This window comes from Epinephelus moara, chromosome 4 (genome assembly GCF_006386435.1).
Source record: "Epinephelus moara isolate mb chromosome 4, YSFRI_EMoa_1.0, whole genome shotgun sequence".
Classification (NCBI taxonomy): Eukaryota; Metazoa; Chordata; class Actinopteri; order Perciformes; family Serranidae; genus Epinephelus; species Epinephelus moara.
Window position 1 is genome coordinate 31,725,429 of NC_065509.1, and position 25,871 is coordinate 31,751,299.

The window sequence follows — 25,871 nt, forward strand, 5'->3', positions numbered from 1 at the left end:
TAATATTTTACATTTTAACTACATAGTTGTCGTCTGTATAACTGGGAACATTCAATAAAGATAATTGTCAAAATAAACAAACAAACAAAAACAAAACAAAAATATATATATATATATTATATACTGTATACACACACACACACACACATTTTTTTCAATTATTTATTTATTTGTGTAACAAGTACACAGACAAAAATAAGATAAAAATAAATAACATAATAATATATTAATAATACCAATACCAATAATAATATTAATAATAATGATAAATAAAAATGAAATAATTAAAATAAGATAAAAAATAAATAACATAATAATATAACAATAATAATAATAATAGTAAATAAAAATGAAATAACATAATAATATAATAATACAATCAATAATGATAATAATAATGAATAAAAATTAAATAATTAAAATAAAATAAAGTAAAATAATTTTTTATTTTTTTTATTTTATTAAATAAAAAAAAAGGGATAATGGTCAGTGGAAATGGTTCATGCCTTCGTACTGTCGGAGCACATTTAAGCAGGTTTCGTGGATGGTCAGAGATCCATAAGAGGTTCCCATTTTCTCCGGGAGACTTCTCCTTAGTTTTTAATATGTAAGTACAATGTTCCGGTTGTAGTTTATCATTCAATATTTGTTTGATTGATTCGTTTGAATGTTGGGGGTCTTTGCTGGTTCCAGTTCAGCTCCATTTTCTACCCACGGAGTGACACCTCCGGCTCATACACGATCTGTGCGCGGCTGCACAGCTCTCATGCCTGCTGTTGTATCTGACTCCGGGAGGATGGACGGTGTGTCGTTGGGGTGAGTTGGCTCAGCGCTAGGGATTATTTAGTAAAGCTGTGATTCACGCTGCTTCTACATCTGTTGGGTAACATTTCACCCCACATGATCCACCGGTCATAAACCCAGCGCAGACAGCACGAGAGCTTTCTCCCAGCACACCAACTCAAGCTAGCCTTGTTGACTAGTTAGCCTCGGTGAGTTAGCTAGCATCGTCTGCTGCCCAGCTGATGCAGTTAAGTTGCTAACCAAACTCCAAGTTAACATGTAGACAGTTGAGACATCTTTGCTGACAGACAGTGACCTGAATGTAGTCCGCCTCCCAAAATTATGTATTACCACGAGCTGAGCGGTGATTAATGGCAGTTAACGGAAGCTATCATATGTTAGCAGTGAAGTTAAATGATTAGCAATGCTAACAGCTAGCCTGCATGTTAACTTGACGCTCAACAAATTCTAAACATTTTCTGTTCAACTTTTAAATATTTGGACATAAAGAAGTTTTGTGTCAAACCTTCAGAGTCACGAGTACACACTGGTTAGTTTACTGGCTTGTGTTGTGAATTAACATGTTATTTCTGTGGTTAGTTAAAGCTGTATGTCTTCAAACTGTGTGGACAAAAGACAGAAGTGTCAAGATAAAATACATCTATGTTCACTCACAGTGTAAACAGCCTTCTGGTTTCTTACTGACAATGGTATTAAACCCTGTTAATGTCCCCTTAAATCAAGTCTGAGTAATGACACACTTTGTTTCCTCCCTGCCACCTGCTCTCAGGTGAGCTCAGGTCACATCAGGTTAACTGTTACACTTAAATTTTAATTTACATGTTGTCAGTGTTAGGATTCAAAATGGCGTGGGGGAAAGCAGCATATTTTCCTGCTGTTTCATGAAACATTGGGCAACAACAGGAAATGTTTTTGCTTTTACTCTTTTCTTTGTGTGCCTGTGTGAGGAGGGCTTAAAGGATCAGGCTGGCAACATCCTGTATTGTCAAGAAAACCAACAATAAGTTCGTCCCAGTCGTTAGCCTAAATATTTCTGTGTCACCTCCGTGATGTGGACATCATACCTGTCCAAAAACACATCAGTGACAGGTCATTAAAAAGTCTTAAAATGTCCTAAATTCAGTGTTACAGCTTTAAGGCCTTGAAAGTCATTAATTAGTCATTTAATAGTCCACATTTCTCATGTTACAAACCTTTAACAAACTATAATACTGTCATTTTACTTCATACCTGCACTTACCTGTTGTCAAAATATAGATTGATTTAACTCACTCTAATAACCATATTCCTACATAACACCTACCTCTGCACAAGACCACATATATGTTATTGACATATAACATGATGTGTCCAAAAAATCTGTCATAAATTTGGTTTAAAAAGTGTCTTGAACAGGTCTTAAAAAGCATTAAATTCAACTGTCTGATACCTGTGGACCCTGAGTGAGCCACAAATTTCAACTTATTGGACTGAGAATCTTTCCTTAGTTTTAGTTGTTATCAAAGGGTGGACTTTTTACACATACTTCCATTAAAGGGGTCTCGGTTTACGTGGTCTTGACTACATCACTGCTTTGTTGTCACGTAATTGAAATAGTCTCAATTAGCTACTGTGATTGTGTTTTGCATTTGGATATTGTCGCAGTCAGAAACTCCAGGCTTGTCCAGCCCAAACTTGAACTTGAAGGCTGACGTGAGAAGTAGGGTTGCAGCAATATACCAGTTTCAAGGTATACCGTGACATAAAAGTTGATGGTTATCATACCGAGTACATTTGCTTATCTACGATACTGAAAAAAAATATGCATCTGGACATTGAATCTCCCCTTTATTTCTGTTATTTTCAAAGGAGAGACTTTTTACACAAACTTCCATTAACAAAATGGTTCCAAGCTTCACTTACAGTAATAAAACATTAGTTCAACCATCAATAACCCTTCTGTTTTCATTCCTGTAAGGGTCAGTCTGACTGATAATAATATAAATTCTGTAATATTGTGAGACACTTATTGTACAGTGAAAATCTCATACCGCTGCAACCCTACATGACCCCAACTTCTGTTATTCTCACTCAGTCCCACATACGCCGTCCTGTTGCTGTGAATACTCACCACTGTACCAAATGTGCGTTAATCCAAGGCTGAAAATAGTCTAACAAATGCACTATGTACTGCTGCGTAACATTAGCAAAAAAAAAAAAAACTACAGTGACCAGCTGTTGTAGGACCTTATTTGACCTTTTTAATAAGAGAAACCATATACATGTGAGTGGATTTTAAATATAAAATTCAGTAGAAACAATTGGTTTTAGTGCTGAGAGGCCCAGATGGGGCAGGGAGGTCAGAAAGTCCTGAGAGATGGACTAACACATTGTTGGTTTTGGTCTTGTCATGATGTTTCATGGTGTCCTTAAAGTCCCTGTGATTTAAAAATATGATTAAAGAATGTGGGTCGAGAAATAGTGTCACACAATTATCTTGAATACGACAGGGATCCTCAGTTAAACAGGCAGGCTTCAGTGATTATTCAGTGCAGCGAGGACGTCGGTAAGGTAACTTGCATCAGTTTAATACATTAGCTTTACAAATAATGGGTCTAGAGGTGGGCGATATGGATTAAATCTTATTATACGACTATAGGTGTGATTTTAGTTCATGTCAGGGATGCACTTATCCAACTTTTTCCCTCTGCAGTGCGGAGGCAATGAGGCAATAAAACAGTCTCCTGTGACTGAAATGTAACTGACTGAGGAAGCACTTTATTGTACAATGAAAAAGAAGCTATATTTGATTATAATTTGCCTGATCAAATCGGTATCAGAGCTGATACCAGTATCGATCCAGTGTGTTTGATTGGTGCATCTCTAATAACAATATATATCGTGAAAATGTGATATAGTACATTTTCGTAAAAGTCAGTTGAGACAAGATACCAGTATCTTTTTTTGCTCTAATTCTGTGAGGTCACCTGACAGATTAAGGCTTTTAATCACTGTCTTGCAACAAAAATCTGATCCAATATTGCCTTAAATTTCAAGCCAATTTTATCTACATAGTCCGGTTACGGTCATTTTTACAGTTACAGTCTTTTCAGTGGTAGAACACCATGTTGAAGACAGTGACAAAACAAGTATGATCAAAACACTGACTACTATTACCACTGTTATACAGTATCTTGTCCCCGTCCTATCGTCCTCTCATGACCCCAGAGATGAACCAGAGAGTAGTCTAACTGTTGGGTCACCATTTATCTCCACTGATCCAGACACTGCTTCTCTTGTCTCACCAGTCTGGTGGCCACACCGGCCTCGCCGCGTCCACACTGTAACACAGACTCAGAGGAGGACACAGTGAATGGAGGGATGCACACCTTCAACCAGACCCACATGAGGAAGGCATTCCAGCTGATGAATGAACTGAGGAGGTGTGTAGTTTGTCCCTACAGAAAGACTGTAGCCGGTGTACATTTTTTCTTGTTCTCTAGTGTCTGTTTATCATTACGCACCAAAACACCAAGACAGATGTGTTGTGTGCACAGACCCCATTAAAATAAAACTGTTTCTGATATTTTATTTCTGATTCTGATATGGCCATTTTATGAAAACCTACAACTGCATTACATCCACACAGTCTAGAGGAGTTTTAAAGTACAGCTCTGTAGATTATCACTTTATTTGGCACATTTTCTGGCAGCCGTCCCGTTCATACTTGGCTTTAGAGATGCTCTCTTTTCCCTGGCTCATGTCTGCGTATTTATTTTTACAGAAGCAGTTATCACAAATATTTTTTCACTCTCACTTTCTGCTTCTCCTCGGGCTGCAGTAAAAAGATGCTGTGCGACGTCCAGCTGGTGGCGGGGAGTGTTGAGGTGCCGGCTCACAGGGTGGTCCTGGCGTCCTGTAGCCCCTACTTCTGTGCCATGTTCACAGGTATACACACACATGCTGTTGTTTGTGTTATGTCTGATGTGTGTGTGGGCTGGCATGTGTCTAACTGTGTGTTTTGTAGGTGATATGAGTGAGAGCAAAGCCCATCAGGTGGAGATCAGAGAGGTGGACGGACAGACTCTGAGGAAGCTGGTGGACTACATCTACACGGCTGAGATAGAGGTCACAGAGGACAACGTCCAGGTGAGTGTGTGTGTTAGAGTGAATTAATGACGAGGAAGGGAGTGAGTGAAAAAGCATTTCCTTGTCTTTATACAGTTCTTTTTTCTTGTGTCACGGCGACTTCGACCTTGTTTCCAACACTGATGCCATATATCAGCAGCAGTAACAGAATTAGCAGGACGTTGACACAATTCTCATTGTGTAGGCTTTTTGTGAGTTGTATCCCTCGCAGCTTTTCCTCTCCTCTGTTGGAGGGTTCAGCTGTTCCTACCAGGGAACAAGCATTTATTTCACCATTTTGCAATTTGGATAATTAAATGAAGTAGTGCTGCAGCTCCCAGCCAAAAAAATCTGGGTTCTCAGTTATAAAACAGCGTGTAGGACTCATACTAAAAGTGTATGTGTGGACAAAAGCAGAAAATGGTGTGTGGCAAAAAGTATTCTCATTTATAAAACCATGCGTACACCTGCCAGTACGCAGTTTTGTTTTATAAATCCCGCCCTCTACACGCCCACATTCAACCAAATGGTCAATACAAAGCACCTCATGAACGCTGATGCAGAGAAATGAGCCTGAACTTTACAGGTAAATCATGGCAACAGCTGAATGTCACCTCAGTCTTTACATGTTTACAGCATATCAATCAGGAGAGAGTCATTTTATATAATAAAAGACCCGATTGAGATGACGATGATGAATCCATTGTCAAATGGCGAACCCACCGTGGACTAGATGCTGGTGGTGGTGGTAGAGGTGGTGAAGATGAGATGAGAGGGAGATGGAGAAGTGCTGATGATCTGGATGAGTAGAGGAATGAGCCTTCATTGAGATCCTCCTGAACTCTGGATACGATGGCTGGAGGTGCGACAGTTCTGCCTAAAATGACAGCTGACAGCAGCAGAGGAGAGAGCAGATTTAAAACTTTGAAGTAGCATACTGATTGGCTGATAGAGATCGTGGCGAAGTTTGATTGGATAACTAGAAGAGTACCATAGTCAGCTGATTAAAGGAAGCAGTGGGAGTGGGACGGAGAGAATTGTGAATGGATGAGCACAAAGAAAGTCTTCCTGATTGAACTTACGCTGAGCTTCATTTAGACTCATTGTTTCATACTGTGCCAAAATAATCCAGACAATCGGTTGTATCCGTCACGCTGGGATATCATTTAAGGATGAAAGTTTGACAGGCGAACACAATTTCTTCATTTATTTATTTAAGTTTGTTGCGGCGATCTTGGCCTGTGTGATGATTAGGACTCAGAAATTAAGATATGGAGTTTAATAAGTGTGTGAAGATGTACGTAAGTGGACTGGAGAATGAAAAGTGTGTGGCAGCCACGGCGATGTCTCCAGTGTGCTCCGTGCACAAAAAAGCCATGTTCACTGCAGCGACTTTTTGCCCCAAAACTATATGAAAACTTGGTGATATATATTTACAGTATCGGAGGGTATATGTATTTTTTTAAGATATTTTTTGTGGCCTTTTGCCTTTATTTGATAGGACATCTATAGTGTGAAAAGGGGAGAGAGAACAGGGGAAAGACATGCAGTACAGGTTTGATTCAAACCCATGGATGCTGCAGCAAGGACACAGCCTTTGTATATGGGGCACCTGCTCTACCAGGTGAGCTAGCGGGCCTTGATGTGCACGTCAACAGCTGTGACGTGCTCCACAGCTGAATGTCAGCAGCTGTCTGGACCTCTCCTCTGCGCTCCAGGGGTGTGAATGTGATGGTGAGACAGCGCTGACGAAATAATGAGTGTAATTCAGTGTGAGATTCGAGTTGGCTCATCATATTTACAGTTAAAATGTGCTTATGGAAAATTTATGGCTCAGTAGCACAAATAAAACGTCTGGACTGAATGTTAATGATAACGTGGATCCGTTAGTAACAAGGGATATGAGGCGAAATTAAATGTGTGGAGGTATAATGATTGCGCTCACATTTAATTTCTACAATCTGGCTTCAATCCACCACCTCACCGTCTGCGTCGCCAGTTTCCTGTCTCCAAAATATTCATACACATGGGTCAGAGTTTCCCTACAGGTGTGTACACTCTGCTGTCAAGTTTGGCGTACGCCTCTTTCAGGCCTCTTTTTGTGTGTGTGCAGTGTTTTGAAATGACACCCCTGGGCTCAGAGCTTAAGTCACACAGTTGTAAAGTTTTCTTGTTTTTGAGAAGGAAACTGTCTTGGGTACAGAGGAAAAGTCAGAGTAACAACATAACAGGCTGGTGTTTAACACTAACAACCCCTCCAGGTTTCACAAGAGTGAAACTGCCAACAATCGTTAACTTGAAGAATTTCAGAGAGGTTTCCTGTGTGCAGTGAATACAGTAATTGTAGCTGTTTCTAACCTAATGTTTAGTGGTTGTGAAAGTGGATAAGACAAAAGAATACAACCAAGATAAAATCTAGTTTGTGAATGAGCCTCTCCTTTACTTTCAAAACAGACTTCTACATCAGGGTCATTTTGAGATTTCAAGGGAGGAATGGTACAGCTATTGCAGCTTTCATTGGAAGTGCATTAATTCATATACATGGAGAGACTTTGGTTGGAAATGTCAAATTAGATTCTTCATTACCCAAAAGCACAAAGCACACGCTACAGGAGAGGCTCCCAAGTGCTGGAGATTGTGTGGGAGCCAGGATGCAAATCACTGGCATGTATTTTGAGAGTGCCCTGTAATAAGACAGTTCTGAGATGCACAAAATACTGGAAGGCCTTTTAACATAAAAATACCTTCTCTATTTTATACTTTTATTTTGGGAAAAGCTGACTTTCAACCTGGACATTTAAATGAATACTTAGTCAGTGTTTTGATATCCGCTGGTAAGAAAACCATCACAAGACCCTGGCTGCTTTCTGACCTGCTCAGGAATGGTGCGAGGAATGTGACAAAGTGCTCAAGGCATCGACCTGGCCTGCAAATTCCCCAGATCCCAATCTGATCAAACATCTGTGGGACGTTATGGTACCCCACCTCACAACCCACAGGACTCAAAAGATCTGAAGCTAACACCCTGGTGCCAGACACCAAGGGACACCCTCCAGAGGTCCTGTGCCCATGCCTTAACAGGTCAGAGCCAAGTCCAGTCCAAGGAGCACCCACCGTGGATCGGGGGTACCTCTGGGGTACCAGCACATGTTTGAGGGTCAGGTTGGGATCTGGGGTATTTGGAGGTCAGATCGACGCCTTGAGCTCTTTGTCCCATTCCTCGGGTCATGCCTGAGCAGTTCTTGTGATGTGGCATGGTGCATTTTCCTGCAGGGCAGACACTGCCATCGATAAGTGCTGCTGCCATGAGGGGGTTTATTTTGTCTGCAACTGTGTTCAGGTGGGTGGAGCACGTTAAACAGCATCCACATGAATGCCAGGACCCAAGGTTTCCCAGAAGAACAATGCACTGTAAGAAGATGATCAATGTTTTGGCTGATCGATTTTAATGATTTTAAAGTCATCTGATTTTTTTCTTATCATACAGGAAATTGTTCTCTTTAAAATCCATCTTGAAACTTAAGTTAAAGTGTCTTTAGCTTCTTTATTGTGAAGTATTTTTCAGTGGAACAGAATATTTGAGCGGTGTACAATTACAAGAAGGATTTAGATCAAATCCTTCGCGTTTTATTGGACCACTAAAAAGAGGGTGGGCTTAGAGTTTGCCGCGATACGGAGCTACAGCAGACTGGTGGCTCCACACACACGTCCCTCGTCGTTAGATCAAGAGAGAAGGAGAGATGAATTAATTACACCTCTGCCACATGATTTTGGAAATGAAAACAAAGTGTTAGCCCACTGATATCCAAACACACATCTCTCTCCATATAAATCTGTTAGCTGCTGCATCCCACAAATGGAGAAGTGTGGTTTTATATGACCGGTGTGGGCAGCTTGTTGCCCTGAGTCTCATTTGACTGGATGAACTTTTGTAAACGCTCCTGAATGCACGATGAGTCATCAAACATTTGAAACCTTTTTACCTGGTTTTACAGAAAGAGAAGAGACAACTCAGGGACACAGGATAACAACAGGAACAATGTATTTCATTTCATGTGGACGCAGAGGCCTGATTGCTTTAACAGTTTTGTTTTTTCTGTTAAATTTCAGACCGGCTGAAATAACCCTGCGTGAGGAGCAGGTGTTAATCACAAGAGATGTTGGAGCTGGTAATGGTTGTGAGCTGTGTTGCTGTGAAAGCACTGGATTTGAGGCCTTGTTTGTGTCAGTGGTATTAACTCGGGGTAGCTGCATGGCTCTGACGCAGGCTCGAATAAATGCAGCAGGATCAAGCTGCAGGCAGGATACTTCCTCTGATTATTAGCGCAGGAAGTGTGCATGGAGAGAAGCAGGAAATCCTCCCACTGTTAGCAGCGTGCCTGCCTGATTGGCTCATTCGTGAGTGTGTGTTTTGACTAGTGCCTCGTTTTCAGTGAAAGACTGTTTTTACTCTTCGTTTCTTCTAAGTGTGTTTTCACTGTACAATGAATGTGTTGTTTGTGCTGCCTCAGTCCTCTGTGTGTGTGTGTGTGTGTGTGTGTGTGTGTGTGTGTGTGTGTGTGTCACAGCTGCTGTAAGCAGAGGTTTAGTGGGCCTGATGCTCCCTTTTAGGAGACATAAGGCTTCAGGGCAGCTGTGCACAGACAGCAGAGGAGACAGTGACAATACACACTCAGAGGATGAGTGAGTGTGTCAGCAGAGACTGTGTCACTGACCTAGTTAAGTTTACGTGTCGGGATGTAGCAAAGGACGTCTTTGTCTGGTAGCATCATGCCTTTAACAGTACACTGACTGCCTGCTTTGCCGACTAACAAACTTTCAGGATGTGCTCTTCTGATGTCCTCCAGTGAGGTGCTGCAGATACACACACACAGGCTTTCACACCGCTCTCAGCCCCAGGTTAAAGCAGCTGTTAGCCCAGGGATAAAAAAGCATTCACACTGGCTCATTCCTGACAAATTCCAAGTGAGCTGACCCCAGCTTTAGCCCTGGGCCTTGCTGAACCTGCTCCAGAGCAGGGTTAGCCCTGAGTTTGCAGGGTTATATCTGAAAATGGACTTGACCCGAGGGTAAAAGTTGTTAGTGTGAAAGAAAGCTCAGTAAACAAGATTTTAACATGTTAACATGAATAGACAGCTGACAGTTAACCCAGGGTTAGTGGAAGTGCAGTGTGAATCATGTAGCTGTGGGCTGAGGTTAACCCTGTGTTAACAATGTGTGTGAAAAGGGGACAAATTAGCCCAGGGTTAACACTTAGCTCAGAGCTATGGATAGTCCTGGGCTAAGACAATGCAGCGTGAAAAGCCAAGCAGACATCCATTCCTGGTCTGTTACTTTGTAAAGTGATCGCTGTACTTTACTTTCTGTTATTTACCTCATGATAGCTGCGATTAAATGATAGCTGTGACTTTCTATACTTTTAAAATCCTGTCTATGAGTACTAGTGCTGTCCAGTGTTTTCGTGGCTGAGAAACCCTCAAACTCAAGGATCAGTGTCATGCCTGTTTTTTGGCCCATCCCACATGGGATTACAAGACACTGTTATTGCTGTTTTTAGTTATTATTTTCCGGTCTTGTAATGTGATAAAGGAAAAGAAGAGAAACAACAAAATCAAAACCCAAAACATCTCACATTAAGTGTTCACATGAGAAACCAGCAAACATTCACAGGTTATCATGATAAAGATCTTTCTGTCTTTTCTCCAGATACCTGGCTAATTTGTGTGTTTCACATGTGAACAGCCATACTAAACAAAGCATCACACAGTTCAGAATAAAAAAATCTCCATCAACGACAGAGCTGGATTATGGCTGAGCATATCTCACACAATATTTGATCTCACATCACAGTGTCAAGATGATTATTTTTGCTTCACTCTTGCTGGCACATGCAATGCAAATGTGATGTGTTCTCAGGTTTTTTGTTCTGCAGCAAACACACCACCAGCATCCATTTAATAGTGTAAAGACCAGTTGGAGGAGCTTGCATGGAGATGTCATGGTGAGGCTGGAGAGCTGTGGCCAAAGAGTGCACTTAAAGAAACGCTATTAGCTCAATAACACTATTGACATGTTGCAGTTGAGGGTGATTTAGGTGTTTTAATGATTAAGTCTGCATGAATTGTTGTTCAGCCAGTACACACTGCACAGATCAAAGCTAAATCCAGGGCTTTGTTGAAGTTGCAAACTCAGTATTTTCCTTGTGCAGATGATCCATAATTGGATTCATTTAGAAGTGTCTGCTTGATTTATGGACAAATTACTAAGGTCATATATCTCTGTGGTAATGCGAGGCCTGCCGGACTGAATGGTAACAGCTTGGCACGTTGGTTGAGTTGCTGGTTAGTTAATGAAAAAACTAACTGACTGACCAGCTGCATCTGTTGTGTGGGACTAGATGTTAATATCCCTTATTGCACACTTGAGACACTGCTAGAGACTCTGTGGGATGGTCAAGTGAGAGGTGGCATCCTCTGGGTTATCAAGTGGGCGCGCTCCTTCCTTGGTGTTTCGCTAATTGGCCCACGACACCTCCAGAGGGTTTAGCAGTGAATCCCAGCGTTCCAGGTTCACCCCCTAGATGCCATCTACTCATTTGAGGGCCCAGGTGGAGTCCTTGCTCTTTATCCAAAGCCACTGACTCCCCTTTTCAGCGGCTCTGGAGAGGTCCTTGACCGCCTGCCGGTGGGCCTTCCCTCGCACACCCATCTCCCGGAGTAGCCTGGATGTTGAGGTGGCTACAAACCCTCTGCAGCAGCTTCCAATACAGTGCCCTGCCTAGCTGCCCAGTGTCTACATTGTTGAAGTAATAACTTGTTTGCATGAAGCATAGATATTTGGGTAAGCAGCTAACTGACGGCTGATGGCCAACAAGCAGATGGAGACATGAAATACAATACTTTTCAATGTATGTAATTATTAATTTTGCAAAACAAAGCTAACGTCGGTCTATACAGATGACGCACCGTTATTATCGTGCACCACTAGTTCCTAAATCTTTGGCTGTGGATTATTAATAATTGTGCTCTCTCATGTTATTTTAAAACACTTTTGGCATGTTCGACTCAGTAAGATGACCCGTCACTTCCTTCCAGTAAAGTTTTAAACTGACTTTATATGTGTGTGTTCTCACTGCAGGTTCTGCTGCCAGCAGCCAGCCTCCTCCAGCTGATGGATGTTCGTCAGGTTTGTTGCGAGTTCCTGCAGTCTCAACTTCACCCCTCCAACTGTCTGGGCATCAGAGCCTTCGCTGACCTGCACACATGCACGCAGCTCCTCAACCAGGCCCACGCATACGCCGGTAAGCTTCTCGATGTTCACACCACAGATCTTGAGTCATATTTGTCACTGTGTGTGTGTTTCTGTATGTGCGGTGTGTTCTGTGGTGGGACTTTATGAAACAGTTTCTCCAGCCATTAAAAATGCCTCCTTGTAAAAATGCTACGTCATGTTGTAAGTGAGTTTTAGATGTTGAAAATAACACCTTAGACATCTTTAAATATGTTTGAGCTTTGACTGATTAGTTTGCGTTGTGTGTAACCCTGCATGTTTGTGTCTCTCAGAGCAGCATTTCTGCGAGGTGGTGCAGGGAGAGGAGTTTCTGAGCCTTTCTCTGCAGCAGGTGTGCAGCCTCATCGCCAGCGACAAACTCACTGTTTCCACGGAGGAGAAGGTCAGACAGCACGATGCACACACACAAAATTCAGCCCTTTAAACAAACAAATGTTTGCCTCTCTCCATGTGGGTGAACAGATATGTGAGAAATATGTTACATAAGGGACACAAAACAACAGAGATAAATATAACCAGATCAAGAAATTATACTTACAGAGGGAGCTGAGAAGGATCTGTAGTTGTATTTAAAGACATGCGTCCTCATCATGCGTCTCATGAGCTCAGCTTGGCAGCAGACGTATTCCATTCTGTCACTGTTAGCCAGTCAACAGGACGGGTTTGAAGGAGCATCTGTGTGTCATCCTGCTGTCAGCAGCAGCAGTCACCGTGAGTGAGACACAGAGGGACACTGTCATACTGTTCACTGTCAAACTGGACGCCACAGTCAGTCACCATCTGCTGCATTTATTCCAGCTGGATCGATAGAAAAGTGTAGACACTAAGATCCTTTGCATTTACTTTAACAGAAGTGGGACAGAAGTTTTTTGCTTTGGTTGGCACAATTCTGAGACACATTTTGAGACTGTAAAGACGTTAAAAAAAAGGAGCCTAATTTTTATTTTCATTGCATTACATACATATAGTGGATGCTGAAACCATGCAATATCAAACAGTTTATAGGTCCTTATCTAATTAGCTAAAGTGTATTAAAGGAACACTTCACCCTTAGATGACCATTTATGTTTCAGTTACTTACTCCATGTTTCATTGAAGGAAATTTTGTTTTTCTCACATGCTTTCACGGTACACAAAGAATCCAAAAAGTCAGAAAATTCTTGATGAATTGAAGTCATAGGCGACAGCGTTTAACAGCAGCAAAACTATATCAAAACTTGTATTTACAAACTCTCACACAACTCGTGCGGTATAATTCCAAGTCTCACTTATTCAGTCGTAAGCTCAGTACTTCCCAAACAGACAGCTGTTTCCAAAGGGGAACTAAACAAAAAGTGAAACATAACTATGCTCTCTTCAAAGCCACACTCCACAGACCAAAACAGTAATTTTACCTCGCTAAACATGGGAGATGCTGGTCTACTACTGCCTCAATCGTTTAGTTTGGTTATTGAATGAATTTGGTGTTTCAGGGGCCGTACACATGCCACATGTTTTAACCGACTGGAAACCATGAGGTCGGACGCTGGGCGCTACTTTTGTGCCTTTTTTGAGCCCGTTTTCAAGAGCATGGCACTAGGTTGCATCAGGGGTTGCTAAGCAACCTTAAGAAGCTCCATATCATAGCCTATTTACCTGAGATCCTGAGTGCAGAGCTGGGGGGTATTCCAGAAAGTGGGTTATGTGAAAACTCAGAGTAAGGTAACCCTGAGATGAGGGAAACTCTGAGTTATCCGTTCCAGAAAGAGAGGTAACTGAAACTCTGAGTCAGTCACCATGGTAAAAGACTCTGTGAACATAACCTGCTCGCTGACAGGTTTTCTCTTCAATAAACCCTGAGTTTTTCTCTGTCTCCTCCCTCTTACACGCTGTTTCATTTCCTCATTCATTCAGTCCGTGTCAAAGCTCGTATCGAAGCGCATTAATTAGCGGAGATTTACCGTCTGTCACAGTCTAAATCCTGCTGGATATTAGTTTGTTACTCAGGACTGTCTTAAATTACTGAATTTATGCACATCAGTCATTTCTTTGGACATCGGTTTTTGTCTTTACATTCAAATATTACACAGCGAGAATTCACCCTCAGCTCAGAATGAAACCTCTGTCCTTTTTATATTTATTATTTTTTATAACACTGTGCACAAGGATCAGACTGTCAGTCTGTTAGAGCAGCTCCGACATGTTTATTGCACATAATGTGTAGGTCTAATTATTTAAATTTTAAAAATCGGTATGAAGCTTTAGACACGTAGTATCAATGACTAATGATCTCTATCACTGATGTCATTGGTCGCACTGAACATAATTCCTATAGCCTAATATTGGGGATTATATGTTAATATTTCTGAGTGAGCAATGGTGCAGCATTTCACTGTCTTTAAATTTACTACATTTGTAGCTGAAATAAAGTCACTGAATGCTGTTGAGTCAAGATACAAATAGATGTGCAACATTTTAAAATCTACTGTATTTTAACCTCAACGTCTTTTCAAGTGGAAATCACCAAACATATTATTACTGGGTCAGACTGTGAGTTTACAGTCATGTCTTTATGTCTTTGATCGATAGCCTAGCCTATATGTTTTAAATCTTCCTATTTTTCAGTTGCTGCATCCTGTGTTTTTCCCCATCAGATTAAATCTGAACAAATATATTATTATATATTATTAATATAATGTGATGTATCTACAGCCATTAAGAATTATGTAAGTCTGATAAATGATGAATAAACGGACAACACTGAATAAAACTTTTTTATTAACTTTATGGTTAACTTATTGACACTTTCCTCGCTCTGACTCAGATCAACTCAGAGTTCAGGGTTAGACTCAGGGTTTGTTGAACCTCCTACTTGGAATACCCCTCTGGTCTTCTTCCAGGTGCTGTTTATAAGTGTGTAGACCTATCGTCTGTGGGACAGATGTAAAGCTCTGGGTAGCCCTGCACTGACATGATCAACTTTTCATATTTATCACAGACTGATATTTAAAAAGAAAGGAAAAATATCTGTCGGCTATGATTGGTTGTTCCTTGTCACATGACATGTGGTATGTGCTGTTGCTTTACAAAAGTTGAACTCTGTTTATCTTGGGGCGTAGTCATCGTGCCCTGAAAATTGGCACTTGGGATTGTGTGCACGCCCTGATGGTGTCGCTCTGGCATTTGAGTGGTCATTCTGGCTGTCTTCATTGAGAACAATGAATTTGAGGGCACAATACGCGGCATGTGTATGGCCCCTTCAAGGGTTAGTTAAGATTCACCAAAGCCACAAAATAACACAAACAACTCTAACTACCCATTGAGGCAACGGTACACCAGCAGCTTCCCTGCTCAGAGAGGTACAACTGATACAACTGATTAAATTAGACTTGAATTATACTGCACGAGTTTGTGAGAGTTTGAAAATGTATTTTTTTTTATATAGTTTTGCTGTTGTTAAACACTGATGCCTCTGACTAAAAATCATCAAGAATTTTCTCCATTTTTGGATTCTTAGCTCATGAAAGGCATGCAAGAAAAAAAACAAATTTTACTTCACAAATTCAATATACCATGGGGGTGAGAAACTGATAATGAAATCATCAGTGTTGGGCGTTAAGTATTCCTTTCATGTTTATATTACCTTTTATTTCATTGTAATTGCCAGAGATGGTGGCATTGCTGTTTTGCCACTAGATTGTAGACACACAATGTAGTTGACGATGCCCTGATATCTCTGACTCATAATTACAGAGATTGAAGTGAATGAGTCTTTCCCACTCAGGTGCTCCAAATTACAGTCTGTATGGTGTTATGTGTGCTCAGCAGGCTGTGGTGTAGTCGAAGAAGAAATACTAACTGTATTTTGTACAACACACACACACACACACACTGATAAAAAATAATGCAGTCTGCATTGTATTATGTTACACATGTGTGTTTATGTTTGTGGCCTGTGTTCATCTCAAGTAAAAGTAGTTCACACAGTACGTTAATTGAGTAAGTTCGGTCAACTACTTTGAACCCTGGAAGAGAACAAAGTCTTGGGAGTGGTCGATTAGCTGCCCTCTGTCCCTCAACTACTGTCGTTGTTGTCCCTTTGTGCACCACAGGATGGGCACTCAGTCCCTCGTTTGCCTCTAGTGGAGCTGCTCCACAGGCCAACAGGAGACGATCAAGTATCAATGTGTGTAAATCAATGAATATGAAGCTGTAGATTTTAGTTGGAACTGAGCAGAACAAAGGTCTGCCACCTCTGTTATACTGAGGTCCTGCTGGGAGCAACTGTGAGCAGTCGATATCAGTATTTGACTATGAAAGAACTCAGTATCTACAGGGTGGACACTTCACACCATCAGTGAGTTAAATCATCTAAATTGTCGGGTGTGTCAGTTCATTGAACAGCGTCTGAAACCCTCTGTTTTCAAACCTTTCCAATGACACAATCAGTGTCTACAATATTTTTCACAGATTACTGACTCTGACAGGTCATTTTATTATTAAGTTAAAGTAGGAAACATTAAAAATGACGTTGTAGAAGAAATCTAAATCTGTTTTAACATTTGACCCTATATGCATCTAATCTATGTTTCTGCCTGACCTGTTCATGCTGCTGTCTGACTCTCCGCTCCATCTCTCTCTCTTTTGTAGGTGTTTGAGGCGATGATATCTTGGATCAAGAATGATAAGCCAGCTCGTCTGGAGTACATGCCCAAACTGATGGAGCATGTCAGACTTCCACTCCTGTCCAGGGATTACCTGGTACAGGTAAAAGAAATTCTGCTCTGCTCCACTTCCTCTACATTCTTCACTGTTTTTTCTTTGTCACCCTTCTATGCTCTCTGCATTGTTGTACATGTTTACAGTCATACAGAATGATTGGCCCCTGAATGTGGTGTAGGCTGTAAGTAACACTTGTGTGTGTGTCAGTCAAGATTCTCAGTCATCCAGAACATATGATATCCGGTAAAACCACAGTAAGTGAAGGCCTGAAGATTTTCCGCTAGTCCAGAGTTTTTAAGAACCCTCTTGTGTGAGTGAAAACAAATTCATCTAACTCCAAGTTCAGTTCCCTACCTGCTGCATCCAGATGTGAAGGTCAGTCGCGAAAAGAATATTAAGAAGAAATACAAGGTCAAGAACTGCAGTGACTAAACCAAAACTCAAACTGAGTGTAGCTAATTTGTTTTCTGTTTGAGTTTGGTAGATCTGGTATGGCATGATTCACTCTTTGTTCTTGTACATACTGTACATTACTCAACATGTTACCAAACCAAGTAAATAGGTGTCAAGTCGGTTTTCTTCAGTAAGCTCTTGTCACTGGGGTAGGGGATTGTAGAAACCAATGAACAGGAGACGGTTTGTGGTTTCTAAACATGATTTTACAAATATGCATGTGCATGATAAGAGTTTGCAAATAGGGCAAGTAACAACTATAGTCAGACTAAAACTCAGGGGCCAGTTGCACAAAGCACGTTAAATTTGCTCCTTAATTATGACTCTTAAGGCTTACATGAAATACCTTGCTAATAACTGACTGGAAAGATCCTGTTGCATAAAACCTCAGAAATGAATTGTAAAGGGGCTGGAAGAGCGCAACTTTGGAAAGTTGAGTGATCCAACTTTAGACGGTCACAGTCATAAACTGACTTGTGGTGAAATTTAAAGTGCAAAATAAGTTGCTCATCATTAAGCGTGTTCTCCTGGTCGTCAAACACTCTTCTCAGGATGCTTTAATCTTTCTAATTTATCTCCATAAACTTGACCATGTTGCAGTTAAGATGGAGTCAGAGGTACTTAATGTTTTTGTCGTTACTTTGGTTACTAAGGTTCTTTGTGCAGCGGTTTAACAAACTTTAAGCAATTCCTTAAGTATAAGGCCAAGATCAGGACAAAAAACTTAAATCCTTAAGTAAACATTTAAGGAAACCTTAAAGACTAGGATGTTTTGGGCAACTCATCTTTTTTTCAAGGACACCTTCTTAAAATCTTAACCTAAAAATAAATCTGAAGCTTTAATTGGTGATTTTTAACGAGGGAAAGCTATTCTCTGTCACAGTCATTCCTTGGCTGCAGTGATGGTACATTGCCTGCATTTTGGGTTTCTACTAGAACAGGTTTGAGCCTGGAAATGAGCATTATAGGTCCACTTTAAATTCAGACACATTCGCGCTGCTGTGAGGAAGAGCTCATCAGTCTGCTCCTGCACAGACACAGACTGCTAACAAGCAACAAAAAAGGCAGGAAGTCATGTCCTCTCTCACCTCTGCAGTGAGAATAAGTCACAGTGGTTCCCAGGTGAGGTTGAGGACTGGGGAGAAATCAGATCACTGACCTGCTGTAACCTGGTTACTCAAGAACATTTAAATGCAGAGTCCTGTGTCATTAATTTGTTTGGTAAATAAGGTGAAATTTACCTCAGGTGTGATCCCTGTTTCAGATCGTTGAGGAAGAGGCTTTGATCAAGAACAACAACACCTGTAAAGATTTCCTCATAGAAGCGATGAAGTATCACCTGCTGCCAGCTGACCAGCGGCACCTCATCAAGACAGACAGGACCCGACCACGAACTCCTATCAGCATCCCAAAGGTACACAAACACTGTTACACACACTGCTCAACAGGAACATGTAACACATAATAGAAGACGTGTATTTATCTGTTGGTGAAGCTTCTCAGTCATTCAGGTCATGGTAATCTTAAGTGCTATATCGTAGGCACTGGACTTGCTTGAGCTTCTTGAAGACGTGTCACCTCTCATCCAAGAGGCTGATCAGATCAGAACTGAAGAAGCCTCTTGGCTGAGAGGTGACATGTCTTCAAGAAGCTCAAGCAAGTCCAGTTACCTACTATATAGCACTTGAGATCACACACACTACTGTATTTCAAATAACTGATGGTGACTGTGTGCATGTGCAGGTGATGATTGTGGTGGGCGGTCAAGCTCCGAAGGCGATCCGCAGTGTGGAGTGTTACGACTTCCAGGAAGATCGATGGTACCAGGTAGCCGACCTGCCTTCAAGACGCTGCCGGGCAGGTCAGTTTGTAGGACTGTGTGTGACCCATGTCAAAACAACTTTGACAAATGTAAAAGTAGATAAAATTAGACTGAAATAAGTTGAAACTGTCTGAAAGGTTTTAAACTAATCTGAGAACTTGTTCTATGCTCTATAATGTAAGTTATAATATATGTTGTTTGTGAGCTTAAACAGACACAACCACTGGTACGGTCCTTTCATGGAGGTCAAATCTATTTCCTTACATCTTCATGTTATAACCTTGTCCCATTTCCTTCTGTCTGTGTGACTAGGTGTGGTTTCCATGGGAGGTCGTGTGTACGCAGTCGGGGGGTTCAACAGTTCACTGCGGGAACGAACGGTGGACGTGTATGACGGAGTGAGAGACCAGTGGAGTGCGGTGGCGAGCATGCAGGAGAGACGCAGCACTCTGGGAGCTGCTGTGTTGGGGGATTTACTGTACGCTGTCGGGGGCTTCAACGGCAGCATAGGTACACACAAACACACACACACACACACTTGCTCACACACTTAAGGGCTGTGCAATTACAACTAAAGTAGTTATTTGTGCCTGGATTTCCTTCCTGATGATCCTGTATATTTTTGCCATTTTGTGTGAGACTGAAACCGGGAAAACTAAAGACTCTGAAACGTGGAACTTGTAGTTTTACAATCTACTATTTGTAGTCCTGCAGTAATTGCTGATTTTGAGGCCTTGAGTGATGAGGTGAATTATTTAGGCAGCTGAGATACTTCCATCCATCCATCCATCCATCCATTTTCATCCGCTTATCGGGGGCCGGGGTTGTGGGGGCAGCAGGCCGAGCAAAGCACCCCAGACGACCCTCTCCCCAGCAACGCTTTCCAGCTCCTCCTGGGGGACCTCAAGGTGTTCCCAGGTCAGATGAGATACGTAATCCCTCCAGCGTGTTCTGGGTCTGCCCCGGGGCCTCCTACCAGTGAGACGTGCCCAGAACACCTCAAACGTGAGGTGCCCAGGAGGCATCCTGATCAGATGCCCGAACCACCTCAACTGACCCCTATTGACATGAAGGAGCAGCGGCTCTACTCCGAGCTCCCTCTGGATGTCCGAGCTCCTTACTCTATCTCTAAGGCTGAGCCCAGCCACCCCACGGAGAAACTTCATTTCGGCCGCTTGTATCCGTGATCTTATTCTTTCGGTCACTACCCAGAGCTCATGACCATACGTGAGGGTTGGGATGTAGATGGACTGAATCGAAAGCTTCGCCTTCCAGCTCAGCTCTCTCTTTACCACGATGATCCGGCGCAGTGCCCGCATCACTGCAGTTAAGAAATGTCTGGATAAAATAAGTTAATGTGTGAGGTTGGAGCTTGCTCTGGTCTTGGTTGTGAGAGAGTTAAATGCTGACTTAGTTTCCCTGTCCAGTTGTTTCAAAACTATTTTTCCCAGCTGGCTCTGCATCATTCTCTGTTGAGCAGAATATAATTGCTTGCAGTAGCACAGCCGCAGTGTTAACAGTAAACACAGGAGACATGGGAGCCATTTTCTTCTCTTTTCTTAGCACGTCTACCAGCTGGATGCAAAATGTTTACACCTACAGACGGATAAACACACACGCAGTCTAACCTGTTAATGTTATTTAATCTAATCTGTTTGCCTTCCTGTTTTCTTCTCTCCCTCAGGTTTGTCCACAGTAGAAGCCCACAATTATAAAACCAACGAGTGGATATATGTCGCCTCCATGAACACCAGGCGCAGCAGTGTGGGTGTAGGGGTGGTCGATGGTAAGTCAGACGTGTGTGTGAGATCCAGATTACATCATGTGTGGTTTGAATGAAAAGACAAAATTTAAATGTCACATATTTTAAAGGGACAGTTCACCTCAAAATCAAAAATACATATTTTTCGTCCTACCTGTAGTGTTATGTATCAGTCTAGATTGTTCTGGTGTGAGTTGCAGAGTGTTGGAGATATCTGCCTTCTCTTGAATATTATCGAACTAGATGGCACTCACCTTGTGGTGCTCAAAGAGACAAAACCACATTTGAAAAACTCAATATCAGTGTCTCTTTCCAGAAATCATGACCTGGTGACTCAAGATAATCTACAGACTTTGTTGTGAGCAGTTTTATGTAGGAATTATTTTCTTTCTACCAAACTACAGCCACCAACTATATCACCGCGCATAAGGAAGCATGCATCTACTGAACGACACCTTCCAACCATATCACAGAAGGATGTGTGCATCTACTCATGAATGAAAGGCTCATGACAGGGTGAGATGTAAGCATGAATGGCGTCCTTCTCAGCTGAGCTGTAATGTTACCTCAATGGTGTTAGGTGAGCTAGCAGTAGATGCATGCTTCCTTATGCGCGGTGATACAGTTGGTGGGTGTAGTTTGGTAGAAAGAAAATAGTACCTACATGAAACTGCTCACAACAAGGTCTGTGGATTAACTTGATTACTAGGTCATGATATCTGTAAAGCCTCCGACAGAGGTTTCCGATTTTAGTAATCTTCTAAATGTAGTGTAAGCTACACTTTGCAGCATGGATCTAATAAACTTGAGTGAAGACAGCAAGTTTGATATCTGCAGACTGTACGATGACAACGGCTACTAAATCGCATGCACAAAACATCATCAGCGTGTGTCAACCATCTACGCTGCTGTAGTGATAAGAGAAAAATGAAACATGAATCAAGCCCTTGCTATAGTGGCATTTATGTGTGTCGAAGTCTGAAGAAGAGGAGGAGGAGAATATGGACGTGGTTGTGGCTGGGGAAGAGAAGCCAACTTGGCATGCCAATTTTGCAACGAGAGCTCGAAGTGTATTTATCAGCATCGCCATCTACTAGCATTTAGCAGTGTCGCGCTGATCAGTGCGTCATTTCATGCTGCATTTCTATTGGTTGGTTAGTAGACGTACGTCATAACAGCAGTCACAGTGAAATGCCATCTACCCATCCATCCATTTTCATCTGCTTATCTGGGGCCAGGTTGTTCATCCTAAATTTCTGAATTTTATCCCAGGCTGTCTTTGATCACAAGACCCAAACAACGGCTATCCTTTACCCTTTCTTATTGTGCAACATAGGACCACCGTTTAAGTGCTACAATCAAAGATATTGCCACATTTCATTCACGTTGGTCATCTTTCATGTGGGACAGCCCAAATTGCACAGTGTATACTGAGCTTAGAGACGTTACTGGTGAATTTTCAAATGTATTATTATTTTTTTTTGGCATTTTGAGCACCACAAGCAGAGTGCCATCTAGTTATATTATATTTAAAAGATGGCAGAAATCTCTACAGCCGATATCTCCAACACTCAGGAACTCACACCAAGACAATCTAGACTGATAAGTAGCCCGACAGGTAAGAGGAAAAAAATTTATTTTTGATTTTGGGCTGAACTGTCCCTTTTAAGGTGTGTGTGCATCTGTAGGTAAGCTCTATGCAGTGGGAGGATACGATGGAGCATCTCGTCAGTGTCTCAGTACAGTGGAAGAGTACGACCCTGTCAGCGATCAGTGGTGCTACGTAGCTGACATGAGCACACGCCGCAGTGGAGCAGGTACACACACACACACACACACACACACCATATTCTACTGTACATACATGATACACAAAGGGAGCAGTAAAACAATACAGCTTTGCTCTGACTATGGTTTTCCAAAAGAGGTATTCGCATGTTCACATACTGGAGATAAGTCACTTTTAATTAAATACAGTTTTTTAATATTACTTTTCTGTTACATTTGTTCAACTGTACCAGCTTCAGTGTATGTTTAATGGAGCAACAGCACCACCTGGTGGTCTGTAGCTGTACAAGAAATATTCCTAGAAAGAAACTATTAACATTTATCACAGTGCTCACCCTGACAACATGAAGAAAAGTTACACCATCCTGCTTGTAAAAACTAATAATAGTAATCATAACAATATATTTATCCAGTGTTTTGACTCACATATTAAAATCTAAATTCTGGCATTGTTTTTTTTAATGTTTCTTTCCAGGGGTGGGTGTGTTGAACGGTCTGCTGTACGCAGCAGGAGGACATGACGGTCCTCTCGTGAGGAAGAGCGTTGAGGTGTACGACCCACAGAGCAACACGTGGCGACTGGTTTCTGACATGAACATGTGCCGACGAAACGCAGGTCAGATAACAATCACAGACACATACGGCAACCTTCAACCAGATGTTGCACATTGTTAGTTACTGTCAATGCTGTCCGTTTAAGAGATGTCAAATGATGCATGGTGGCCACCGCTGTTAATCTAAGTCAGATGTCAGTTACTGCTTGAATTTTTAACCCGTGGATTCAAGACTTTTCCAACAGTTATTTATATGATCACTGGCAATTATCCAGTCAGCAACAATTATTTAGGATACAAAAGCTCATTGATTAAAGCAGATATATTTTTAAGTTTACGTTGAGGGCACAAGTATGTAAATAGCAGCTGACCTTGGTGTCTAGAGCGACAGCTCAAATTTAAAAAATACCAAACTCTAGACTTGATCGGCTGCACTGACAATTGACTTTAAGGCAAGGCATGTTTAATAATATAGCACGACATACACAGAGGCAATTTAAAGTGCTTTACATAAAAAAAGACAGAAAAACTGAATATAGAAAACAAAACGACTGAGAAGTTTTAAATGCATGAAATGAATACAAACAATAAATTATACAAAAAGACAGTAAGAGACAGAGTTCAGTTATTAGCAGGGATTAAAAGTAGAGGTGAATATAAAATTCTTGAGGCTCTTTTTTTTAAGTAGCCAGCATTGGGGAACATCAAGATCCTCTGGAAGTTTATTCCAGGTATGTGTAACATTATATGTGAATGCAGCTTCACCCTGTTTTGTTGTAATCATAGGAACACTGAGTAGGCTGTTCTCTGAAGACCTGAGAGGGTTCATAGTGTGAAAGCCAGTCAGAGATGTACTTAGGCCCAAAATCATTAAATGATTAAACGCTAGTAACAATATTTTGAATTTTTTACATGTTGCAGGGCTGCATGGACAGTGAAATAAATGCACAAATGTGCATAGCTAACGGTGCACCTGGTCAGTCCACCAGTAAGAGTGACCTATGTATGAGGTGAACTAGTACGCATGCCTCGTTTTGCACAGAGGAAAATTCCAACATGGACTAAAACGTTTGCTCTTTTTGCACTCTATGCACATTTGCACTTTGTTTCACACTCTGTGCAACCCTACAACATGTATAATAGAGATTTTTAAGTCCAGATATCTACCAGCGTACATTTATTTTAAACTCAATCCTGAATTATCAAAATAATAAGTCAAAGTAGGAAGATGTTAAATGGGCAGAAAAGTGTATGAGGATTTGTTTAACGTGTGCATCTCTCTCCTCAAGGCGTCTGTGCCATCAACGGGCTGTTGTACGTGATCGGAGGAGACGACGGCTCCTGTAACCTCTCCTCTGTAGAGTTTTACAACCCGGCCACAGACAAGTGGAGCCTCATCCCCACAAACATGAGCAACGGACGCAGCTACGCAGGTTAGTCCGATCATCACACCACACACAACAGGCAACATTTCTGCATCACAGAGAGAATATCATACATCTTACCTGTTCATGTAGCTTCCTCTCACTCACTCTTTTCACTCCTACAGGAGTCGCAGTGATTGACAAGCCGTTATGACCAGAGGCCTCCCACAGCATCAGCTCGGTGTCATCAGCCAGTTCCACAGAGACTCACACTGACGTCTGAATCGGTCCAAATGGACGGGACGCCCTCAATCCTCAGCTGACTTAATCAAGGAGGAAGAGGAGGAGGACCTTTTTTGGCGCTAAACCACAAACTAATTTTGTTGCTTTGCCCATTTCTGTCACTGAGATCCTGTCTTTTAAAGGACACTGTTGCACTGGATACGAAACAGTAGCCACAGGAGAGTCTGAGGCTACTGAGAACTTTGTCTTGGTGAGTTTTACAAATGCCAAGCACATAAAGAGAGGCTGTATCAGCTGATGTAAGACTCAGACGCTGATGTCGGAGGGACTTTGATGAGCCAAACGCAGCAACGTTTAGATGCTCAGTGGGTCATGGCGGCGTTCATGTGATGGACCAAATCAAACATGGAAAACTGAATACTTTAAATCACTGGCTTGCTGTTTTCTGGCCGACGTCAGTGTTAACAGTGTTGCTGCAGTTATGAGGACTTTGCAATATTGGCTTGTGATTGGCTGTTGCAGGAGCATTATCCAATTTCCTGGAAACCTGGGCATGCTGTAGGAGATTTTTTTTAAATCATGAAACATTTGCCAGAGTTCCTTGAATACAAATCAGCTTACGGCAACTATTTTTGAGACCGAAGTCGTTGGATTCCTGCGCCAACTGTTGAGTGGTTAGCAAAAAGCCGCCAGCTGCCAGAGTGTGTTTGCTCTGAACGTGGACGCCTGGACCTACAGAAGTGCGAGACAATTCAAAGAATGTAGAAAACATCTTATATGCAAATCATATTTAATATTTTTGAGATTGTTTTTAAAGAGGTGGAGAACCACTTGCTGTGGCTTTAGACCAGTTGATCTGATTGGACGCAGCAGGACTTGAGTCTGTTGTCGACACACTACTGATGCACTGATCGCTTGCACTGACTGATACAGAGCGGCAGGCTGTCTGTCTGACTCACCGATGCAGCGGGGCCGGACGTCTG

The 25,871-nt window shown here is 41.8% G+C and overlaps 1 protein-coding gene across 3 annotated transcripts; it reads left to right on the forward strand.

Annotated features, from left to right (window-relative positions):
* Positions 1-743: 743 nt before the first annotated feature.
* klhl3 (kelch-like family member 3) lies at positions 744-25,871 on the forward strand. 3 transcript variants are annotated; one of them, XM_050041967.1, is made up of 15 exons: positions 744-816; positions 4,092-4,226; positions 4,625-4,731; positions 4,811-4,932; positions 12,049-12,211; positions 12,474-12,583; positions 16,831-16,947; positions 18,620-18,769; positions 19,099-19,216; positions 19,490-19,687; positions 20,862-20,963; positions 22,610-22,756; positions 23,203-23,343; positions 24,571-24,714; positions 24,831-25,871. In XM_050041967.1, the coding sequence occupies exons 1-15, from the start codon at positions 767-769 to the stop codon at positions 24,857-24,859; spliced, it is 1,833 nt and encodes a 610-aa protein (XP_049897924.1). In that variant the 5' UTR covers positions 744-766; the 3' UTR covers positions 24,860-25,871. The 3 variants fall into 3 exon arrangements, with proteins under 3 accessions (XP_049897924.1, XP_049897925.1, XP_049897926.1); XM_050041968.1 differs by having other exon boundaries at positions 22,628-22,756; XM_050041969.1 differs by lacking the exon at positions 744-816 and adding an exon at positions 885-992.